The sequence below is a fragment of the Neomonachus schauinslandi genome, chromosome 16 (genome assembly GCF_002201575.2).
Source record: "Neomonachus schauinslandi chromosome 16, ASM220157v2, whole genome shotgun sequence".
NCBI classification, from domain to species: Eukaryota; Metazoa; Chordata; class Mammalia; order Carnivora; family Phocidae; genus Neomonachus; species Neomonachus schauinslandi.
Genome location: NC_058418.1, coordinates 11799289 through 11808715, shown reverse-complemented (window position 1 = coordinate 11808715; position 9427 = coordinate 11799289). Strand labels below are relative to the sequence as shown.

The 9427-nt window shown below is 59.6% G+C and overlaps 1 protein-coding gene across 2 annotated transcripts; it reads right to left on the bottom strand.

The window, feature by feature from the left end:
- Positions 1–206: 206 nt before the first annotated feature.
- TMEM145 (transmembrane protein 145) lies at positions 207–8708 on the bottom strand. 2 transcript variants are annotated; one of them, XM_044922248.1, is made up of 15 exons: positions 8526–8708; positions 7683–7757; positions 7489–7566; positions 7316–7402; positions 7119–7220; positions 6929–7013; positions 6745–6816; positions 6560–6628; positions 5941–6021; positions 5779–5857; positions 5540–5633; positions 4631–4803; positions 3700–3820; positions 1454–1660; positions 207–965 (listed from the first exon to the last, which is right to left on the bottom strand). In XM_044922248.1, exons 1-15 carry the CDS (start codon positions 8646–8648, stop codon positions 717–719), a joined length of 1695 nt encoding a protein of 564 aa, XP_044778183.1. In that variant the 5' UTR covers positions 8649–8708; the 3' UTR covers positions 207–716. The 2 variants fall into 2 exon arrangements, with proteins under 2 accessions (XP_044778183.1, XP_044778184.1); XM_044922249.1 differs by having other exon boundaries at positions 207–495; positions 7161–7220.
- Positions 8709–9427: the final 719 nt, after the last annotated feature.

The following is a 9427-nucleotide window of genomic DNA, read 5'->3' as shown; positions in this document are numbered from 1 at the left end:
CCCCCAGATTCCGGGCCAGTATGAAGGCCAGGTTATGCAGGCCCCTCCCCAAATGCCATTTCACAGGTGGACACACTGAGGTCCAGAGCCTGGAATGGTTCATGCTCCGCCCCGCCTCTGAGCACCATCAAGATGTAAAGAGGCCATTTTATAGATAAAAACTCAACGAATCCGCTTTATTTTGGCAAGAAGGGAAAAAAGTCTTTCTGCCGGGGACCTGAGGGAAGACCCCCGGATGGAGATAGGGGTGGGCAGAGCTCGGGTCCGAGGTCACAGAGATCCAAGGGAAGGTTTCAGAGTCGAGACCAGATTCACAATATCCGTCCCAGGAGCAATGGCTCGGGGTCGCGGAGTCCTGGAGAGTCACGGGCAGGGTCCCGGCGATCGTCCCTGGTGTTCCGGGGTCCGGCGGGATCAGAGGTCTCGGAGGGGGCCAGGGGGCCGTAGGTCTCGGAACAGCGGGAGCCCAGAATCCGGCGCCGCTCGGGGCAGGGGCTGAGGGAGGGGACGGGGAGAGCGGCTCCCGCGGGACCGTTTGGCACAAAAGTCGGGGGAAGGGGGCGGAGCGGGACAGTACGCACCCCTACCTGGGCGCGCGGGGTGGGGAGGGTCGGGAAGGCCTGGGATGGCAGAGCCCTGGGGCCGGGATAGAGCGGGGATCCGGAGCCCGGCCGGGGCCCGGCGCGCGGCCCAAGGGGCGGGGTGGGCAAGGGTGCTCAGACCGGGGGTGCGGTGCCCCCGGCCGTGTGCATGCTGAAGTATTCGGTGAAGCCGGTGTGCGGCGCCGCCGTCTGGGGCACGAGCGGCTGATAGGGCGGCGTCGGGCCATCCCAGCTCGGGTCGGCCGCCTTGGGGAACCGAGCGGGAAGGGGCGGGGAGGCCGCGCCCGGCTCGGCCATGGTCACCACGCGGCCCCTCGGGGCCACCGCCGCCGCCACCGCCGTCTCCTCCACCTGCTTCCCGGCCTGGGAGGGGGGTCAGGGTCAGAGGCCATCCGGGACCCACGGGGGGCAGATGCGGCCCCGAAGGCCCGTCCCCCTCCCCGCAAAGGAGCCCTCCTCCCGAGGTGCGGGCGCAGGTGTCAATCAGGGAAGGACCGGGTGGCCGGGCGCCTGGGCAGCGGGGCCAGGTACTCAAGGGGCGGCGTCGGAGCGCGCGGGGCGAACTCCGGCGGCGGCCGGGGAGTGGGTGGAGAGCCGCGGAAGGCTGGTGGCGGGGGCACGGCGCGTGGCGTCTGCGGGGGCGTGCGCAACAGCGCCAGGACCCAATCCGGCAGGGTGGGCGCGGGCGCCGGGGGTAGGTCGCGGCGTGGTGTTGGGGCTCGGGGCATGCGAAAGGCGGGGGGTGGGCTCAGGCGCCTGGGAGAGGGGGGCGGCGGCGGGGCCGGGAGCGGGGTCAGGTACTCCAGGGGCGGCGCCAGCAGCTCCTCGTGCGCCGGGGGCGCGGGGCTTACGGAGGAGGCGGGCGGGGGGATGGAGAAGAGCTCCGTGAAGTTGGGCACCGAGTCGCTGATGAACGTCACGTTCCCATAGACGTGCTGCGGGAAGGCCTTGTCCGTGGATTGGCTCCCTCCGGGGCCCGGGACCCCGGCCGAGGCGATCTGCGACGTGCGCACGTGGTACGGGAAGTTCTTGTTGGCTGCCGAAGGGCGTGTCATGATCTGGGGCGAGAGGCCAGGTGCTGGTTGGAGAAGCGCTGTCCAGGCCTCAGGCCGTCTCCATAAACATGGGGTCCTAAGGATCCCCCTTCACTTGACATCCCCCACGATTCCCTGCGGCCCGTCAGCCTGGATTAGGCACCTACCCTGGGCTCTCACGGTGCCCTGAGCTCCCACCTTTTTCTTCCGTCGACCACTCTGCGATACTTCCTCCATCAGAGCCCTGATCACTGACTTATCGCAGATTGGTTAAGTGTCAGCATCCTTCCCTGTCCAGTATGACAGCCACTAACCATATGGAGCTATTTACATTTAAATTAATCAAAGGTAAATGAAAATGTTTGTCTTCAGTCACACTAGCCACATTGAAGTGCTCAGTAACCACATGTGGATAGTAGCTATTGTATTGGACAGCACAGAGTATAGAATATTTTCATAAACACAGAAAGGTCAATTGGACAACACCGGATAGATTCTAAAATGTTAGCACCATGAAGGTAGGAATTTGTTCAGTTCCCTGCTGAATCCCCAGTACCGTCTAGAACAGTACCTGCCTCATAAGCACTCGATAAATATTGGTCGAATGTAGAGATGTGTCCCCAGTTAGTCTAGTAAGTAATGAGGGCCGGGACTAGGTGTGACTCTAGCGTTGCACATGGGAGCCCAGCATGACCCCCCACTAAGGTTGTGCTCAACAGGAGACAAGGAGCTGGGGAATGCCAGAGGTGGAGCTGTGCTCACGTAACTGAGCATTTTTAGGAAAGAAACTGGCTGAAGGTGAAATATAGCTAAAAGGGCACTGCATTTCCGTGTTCAGGACCGCACCCCACCTCTCGCCCCACAGCTCATTGAGTATGGGATCTGGGTCACGATGATAAAACTCCCTCAGACTCACTGGGGAAAAGGGATTGCAGGGCCTCCTTGGAAAGATGAGGAGAGGGTAGAAATGCAAACCCCTGGTGCAGAGCTTGGCACATGATGGTTCCCAGCATTTCTCCTCTTTCTGCCCCTTTCTGACTTCCTACAGAGTTTCAAGAAGGGCTGTGCTGGGATGGTGAGTCTGGAACTAAGTCAGGCTCTGGGGTGGAAGATGGGGGACCCGGCCACCTGTGACTGAGTACATTCCCCACCCAGAGCACATTGTGGACCCCTGGGGTCAGGCAAGACCTGGGACCCTCATCAATGCCTATATCCAGGTCTGGCTCCCTCTCATGGTCTGCTGGAGAAGGACTGGGCTCAAAGTCCCTGCCCTAATACCAAAGGCCATGGAGCCCTGGCAGGTCACCTCCCCCATCTGGGCCTTTCTGTAGAGTGGGTTCAACAACCATTATCCATCCTGTCCTGGGGCTGCTCTGACAATTAAACAAGGTATATGAACATATAGATACATGAACTGTCACCCAGAAGGCCAGATAGGATATAAATCAGGGGCGAAGAAGAGGTTGGTGCTGATAGCCTCTTGATATCATTCAGATCCAGGTCCCCTGGGACCCCAGCCTGGCCCACCCCACCTGCTTCTTCCTGGACAATGGCCTGTGATGGCAGATGGGAGAACGTGTTGGGGAAGGGTGGAGTAGTGACCAAGGGGCTTGGGAAAGGCAGGGGGATAGAGAAGAGAAATGTGAGAGTCTGGGGACACAGGGTCCGGAATGGGAATGGGAGGGGGTGAAAGAAAGACGGTGGGGTTCTTGGGCGCCCGAATGGCTCAGATGGTACAGCATGCGGCTTCTTGATCACAGTATCATGAGTTCGAGCCTCACATTGAGCGTAGAGTTTATTTAAGGGAAGGGGGGGGGTTGGGTTGGGGAAGAGGCCAGGACAAGATGGGAGCGAGGAGTAAAAGAGGGTGGACTGTGGGCAGGGGGGAGGGGGGTGGACGACACAGGAGAGCAGCCTGCAGGAACCCAGCAGGCTCTCAATGTCTGTTGGATGACTAAAGGGATGAAGTGAAGGAAATGGATGGAGAGCTCAGAACAGAAGGTTCAGCCTCACGCATCCTCCGCCCATCAGGCTCCCACCCCCACCTGGATGCCCTTCCTCACCAGGAACACGCCATGGGCATACAAATGGATCCCCAGCTGGATGCCATTGACAATCTTCTCCCGGGCCCACTTGGGGATCCCGAAGTTGGCAATCAGGGCCATCACAGGAACCGCAAAGAACCTGAAGGGGAGGTACTGGGTCAGTAGAGACACTGCCCCTGCCCTCGTCCCCACCCCATGGCCCCAGCTCCCCTGCCATGCACACACACATGGGGCCCAGGTGGGTCCCAAACTGGAGAGAAGCCAGTGTGACCTTCAGAAGCCAGAGGTTAAAAGGGGGGCAGGAATCCCACTGGCCTGGGAAATTCTGGAAGGCAAAGACTAGGCTGAATTTAACTCAGTTCCACCCCACCCCAAATCCTGGCACCTGATAGGAAATCAAAAGATGTTTGGTGAATGAATTAACACAGGACAATAACAATTAAGGACTTACTGCATCTCATGTATATAAACTCATTAACTCTCACAATGACGCTACGAAACAAGTGCAATTTCCATCCCCATTAAACAGGTAAGGACACTGAGGCCGACAGAAGTTAATTTTTGCGTGAGGTCACACAGCTTACAAGCTTTAGAACTGGGATCTGAACCCAGGCAGTCAGGCTTAGAATCTGCCTGCTGTACTGCTAAGTTACGTTGAACGATAAAAAATTACAACTAGCTTTTATTGAACACTTACTATGTGCCTTACATATTGCCTGACGCATGCTGAAGAGAATCCTTTCTTTATGGGTAGGCAACCTGAGGCACTCTTTTTTTTTTTTTTTCTTTTTTTAATTTGGGAAAGTGATTTTTTCCAGGTCACAAAGTGAGTCAGTGGCAGACTCTGGGACAGTTGCCTGACTGAGGAGGGCCTGAGAAATGGATAGCCGTTTCCGGGAAGCCCCAGGACCAGGAGACAGGGACACGTTGGGGGCCCAGCACATCTCACCAGAGGGTGTAGGCAGCAAAGAAGGGCACGTAGAAAGGCTGCTTCTCCGGGAAGTGGCGCAAGGAGATGAGTACAGCGTAGCAGAACCACACGTAAGCTGCTACCTGCAGCCCAATGAGCCCATAGCCCGCCGGCGACTCGTACGTGTACAGTACCTGGCCCGGGTCAAAGAACTGGACGCAAGGGAGAGGGTTCGTCATAGCTCTGACCCCCTGCCCACCACACAGGGACCCCAGACCCCACCCCTGGGCACCCAGGGGGCAGAGGTACTTGGTCAGGACAGAAGCAGCTGGAGAGCACAAAACGGAAACAGAAGCACGTAGAGAAAGAGAATACATTCACTACCAGGGGCCCAACATGGGGCGAGACACCTGCCATGCGTAAGCTTTTCCATTTGCCTCAACTCAGTGAGTTAGGTCTTATTATCACCTCACTTCACGGAGGGGGAAACTGAGGCTAAGAGGGACACCTTTTGGCCAAAGTCAAAGCCAAGGTGATATAAAGCCTTAGAGGAGCCTCCCTGGGATAAGTAAAACCCTCCTACTTTTCCAGAAGAGGAAACAGGCTTAGAGGGGGCGGGCATCACCCAAGGTCAGCTAGCTGGGGAGTGGGAGAGCCAGAGTAGAATCCAGGTCTGCGGGACTCCTGAACTCTCAGTCATGACATTGAGCATAAATGTGACAGACAGTGAGAGACAGAGGGAGGAGGAAGGCTCCTCAGAGATGGTGAAGAGGGGAGGCATGCACTCAGAGAGACAGATGGGCAGGCAGAAATCGCAGAGTGGGAGCGAGCGAGCCAGCAAGAGTGCGATGTGAAGAAGGGCTGGCAGACAGGTGGAGGAGGTGGCCAAAAGCCTTGGGGGGGGGGTGGCAGGGAGACAAGGCCTGGGCAGTGGCGGGTGGCACTCACCTCGGCCTCATAGATGAGCAGCACCACGTGGGTAAGGGTGTACAGGGTCATGTAGACAGACAACTTCACGGAACCTGAGTGGCTGATGCGGCCCCTGGCGGCCGGCCATGAGGGGAGACAGCAGGGGTGGGGGCTGTCAGGGAGAAGCGGGCAGCCACCCCCCAGATCCACCCGAGTGCCCTGTTCCCTAGCCCAGCCACATCTCTCCCCAGCACTCCCTCCCGCCCCAGCCTGGGCACCGTGTCACCGTGAATCCCTTCCCCAGAAGGATGAGCATCAGCAGGAAGATGAGGAAGCTGGAGGAGAAGAGCAGCTTGGCTGCGAGAAGGGAGGAGAGGGTGTCTCAGACACAGGGCTCGCAGCGAGCCCGGGCACCCTTCCCCGGCCCACTTCATTCTCACCCAAGATCTTCAGACTCCTGTTGCCAATGCCATCAGTGGCGTACTGGCCCCAGTAGATGCAGAAAAACAGGAGGCTCAGGACTGAGGGGAGAATGGGCAGAGGGAGGAAAGGACAGAAACCGGCTTTGCGGCATCACTGTTCCCTAGCACTATGATCCAGATGGCCAGAACTCCTCCTTCATCCCCATCAGGACTCTAGACCATTTCTTCCCACTGATGTCCTAGGAGACTCTGGAGTCTAGGCTCCAGCCTCTCCTCTCCAGGACCCAGATGTCCAGGCCCACAGCCACCTCCTCCCTCAGGCCCCCAGCCCCTCTTCCCTCGGACCCAGGAATCCAGGCCCCCAGCCCCCTCCTCCCTCAGACCCAGGAGTCCAGGCCTCCAGCCCCCTCCTCCCTCAGATCCAGGAATCCAGGCCCCCAGCCCCTCCTCCCTCAGATCCAGAAGTCCAGGCCCCCCCGAGCCCCTCCTGCCTCAGACCCAGGAATCCAGGCCCCCAGCCTCTCCTCCCTCAGAACCAGGAGTCCAGGCCCCCAGCCCCTCTTCCCTCAGACCCAGGTGTCTGGACCCTAGGCCCCTCCTCTGACAGAACTCAAAGTTGGGCTACTCTAAACCTCACCCTCCACTCCTGCTGCAGCCATGAACATTTTATAAGTTGTGTGGAGCAACTGACGTCCTTTCAGCAAATCTAGAAGACGGGTAGGGGAAGGGGATTCACAGACAGGAAGGGAGAGTAGCTCACCTCCCCCAATCCTGCTCCCCATAACTCCTAACCCGACCACTACCACCATGTGCTGGACTCACATCCAAAGTAACAGGAGAGGAAGAAGATGAGGATGAAGATGAGAAGGAAAGTCACATCTGTCTCCAGGATCCCTGACGATTTGGTAGAAGGAGGAAATGTTTCAGTCAGGCTGGGGGTTCCTCAGCAGGCACCCCACTCTAGAGTCCCACAAAGATCCTGGCTTCTGGGTCCCCATATACTCACCGAACTCATCAGCCGAGAAATGCCGTGTCCAGAAGGACTTGCCGTTGGTGAGGACCATCTCGTACTCCAGCTGCAGCCCATCTCCCTGTGGAGAGTGTGGCGGCCTAAGGGGGGAGGGGGGCCTGGGCAGGCAGGGGATCAGCAGGAAGGCAAGGAGGGGAAGGCCCGGGTGGCCGTCCCAGCCCCTTACCCCACACTTGCTGAGTGCGATGTACCACCACCTTTCGCGCACAGAGCGGAAGCTTCGGCCGCTGGAGCAGCTCAGGTAACGGGTTCCCTCCTCTGACACTACCTGGGGAGAAACAAGAAGAAGGCTGAAGCCTGTCTGTGCAGCCCCCAGGTCCTTGGCCTTCAGCACCTTCTCACTCCCCCAGACTGGGCCCATACCTGACAGCCTGACCAGGCGTACTGGGTGGTGAGGTTGATGACCTGGTTGTTCTCGGGCCTGATCACTGACTCCTTGGCCAGGCAGTCCTGGGGAAGGCAGGGACATGGTCACCCCCTGGCCAGCCTCGACCTTCCCCCCCTCTCCCCCCATACACCCTCCTCACAGCCTTCACCTTGTCCCCTGCCTTGTACACAGCTGGCCACTGGGATGGGTCGTCGAAATAGAGGAGGATGTTCTGACAGCACTTGGCCTGCAAACCCAGAGATTTTGAAGTTTGGGGGAGTGCAGAGAGCTGGGGTGGTCCTTGCCTTGGGAGGCCAAGGGAGTATCCAGCCTCTGCATGGAGACTAGTTAAGGAAGGCTCACCTCAGGGTATCGGAAACGGAAGTCCAGTCGGCCATAATCCGAAAGAAAGCAAAATCTCGTCAGGAACAGCCAGTCCTGAAAAAGGGGCCCAGTCCTGCTGAGTCCTTTGAGAACTCTCCTGGACTCCACGGGCCCCCAACTTTCCTTCCCTACCCTTGGGTACCTGGTTTCCCAAGAAGCATAAGAGGACCAAGTTACAACCCAAATTCTTCTGTGATCCCTTCGCTTTGGGTCCAGGATTCTTGCCTCAGAAGCCCCCCCACCCCCCAAGTTTCTTCTCCCCTCAAACACTTGTCCCATTTTCCGAGTGCCCTGAGAAAGATCCTGGAGGGCCAGATACCCACCCAGGCCACGTTCAGTCCCAGACACAATCTGACTGCCACCCCCATGGGTTATCCACACACATGCCCCCCAGGCGGGTCCCAGAGACCATCTCGTGCTGGGGCCCTCTTCCGCCCCTGAGCAGGAGCGCGAACTCAAGGCTTTCGGCAGAGTGAAAAGTGCTGTCCCTTCAGCACCACCTCGGCGTCCCCCACCCCCCCCAACCCCCACCCCAAACTCCGACTCTCCCAACCGGGCCCTCCTCCCCGCCCAGCTCTGACCTCAATGTCCCTCCTACAACCCCCAAGTCTCTTGTCGACCCCACAGCCCCTCTCAGCCTCAACACTGACCCAATCCCCCCACCCCCATAACCCCAGCCCCATTGCCCCCCCGCCCCGTCCCCCGCGGCTCCCAGGGACCTCCAGGGAAGGGCGGCAGGGGGCGGGGCGGCACCCTCCTCCCTCCCTTCCCTCGGGTCCCCGGGGGCCCGGCGGGTGGCAGGGGAGGGCCCAGCGCGCTCACCTCCTTGGAGCTGAGGTTGCCCCGCACGTACTTGGCCCGGGCGCGGGGGGGCAGTGGCAGGAGCAGGAGCAGCAGCGGCGGCAGCAGCAGGAGGCGCAGAGCGGGCGCTCGCGGGGGCTCCATTCCGCCCGCTACCGGCCCCGGCCCCGGCCTCAGCTCCGCTCCGACTCCCGCTCCGGCCCGGCGACGGCGGCGAGAGCGCGCGGGCCGGCCAGCGCGCGCCCCCGATTAAAGGGGCCGCCGGCCGCCGCGCTCCCCGCCCCCTCCTCCAGGATGGCCTGGCCTGCCGCCTTCCCAATCGGTGTGAGAGAGGACGCCTCTCCACCCCGCCCCAAACTAAGTCCTCCCCTCTGGCTTCCCGTGTCCTACACTGAACTCCCATTCCAAGCCGTGCCGCCTCCTCCAGACTGCCCTCTCGGGATGACCCCCCAAACCACAGACCCCAGCTCTGTCCTGACCTCCCCCGAATTTAGACCCAAACTGCTCTTTCATTGCTCATCCCCGCCTCGCATGACAGCCATCCCCAGCTGTGTCCACCCGAGATCCTGTGGACTCTGTGAAGTGCCCACAGAGACACAGAGGCGGGAGAGGGCAAACCACTTGTTCTGGGTCACAAAACACGGAGATGGCACAACCCTGGGCCACAACCACTCCACTCCATTGCCTGACCCTGTCCAGTCACTGCTCACTGGGGTGTGAAACGGGCTTGCTGCCTCTCAGAAGAGGTGGTGTTGTGAGAAGTCCACAGCAGACTGAAATCAACTACCTGGGTTCAAAACCCAACATTGCCACTTTCTCATTAGACCTCAGCCAAGTCCTGTAATCTCCCAGTTCAGTCCCCTACCAGCTGGTTCCAACCTTACGGTTTCCCAGTGGGCAATGAGGATCCCTGGAAAGGCTTT

Bases quoted from the DNA above. Each gene is read 5' to 3' on its own strand.
- TMEM145 (XM_044922248.1), bottom strand. From the start codon at position 8,648: ATGGAGCCCCCGCGAGCGCCCGCTCTGCGCCTCCTGCTGCTGCCGCCG. The intron at 7,758-8,525 runs GTGAGCGCGCTG...CCCCTTTTTCAG, and splicing joins GCAACCTCAGCTCCAAGGAG to GACTGGCTGTTCCTGACGAG. The intron at 966-1,453 runs GTAAGCCCCGCG...CCCCCCTCCCAG, and splicing joins TCCCCCCGCCCGCCTCCTCC to GCCGGGAAGCAGGTGGAGGA.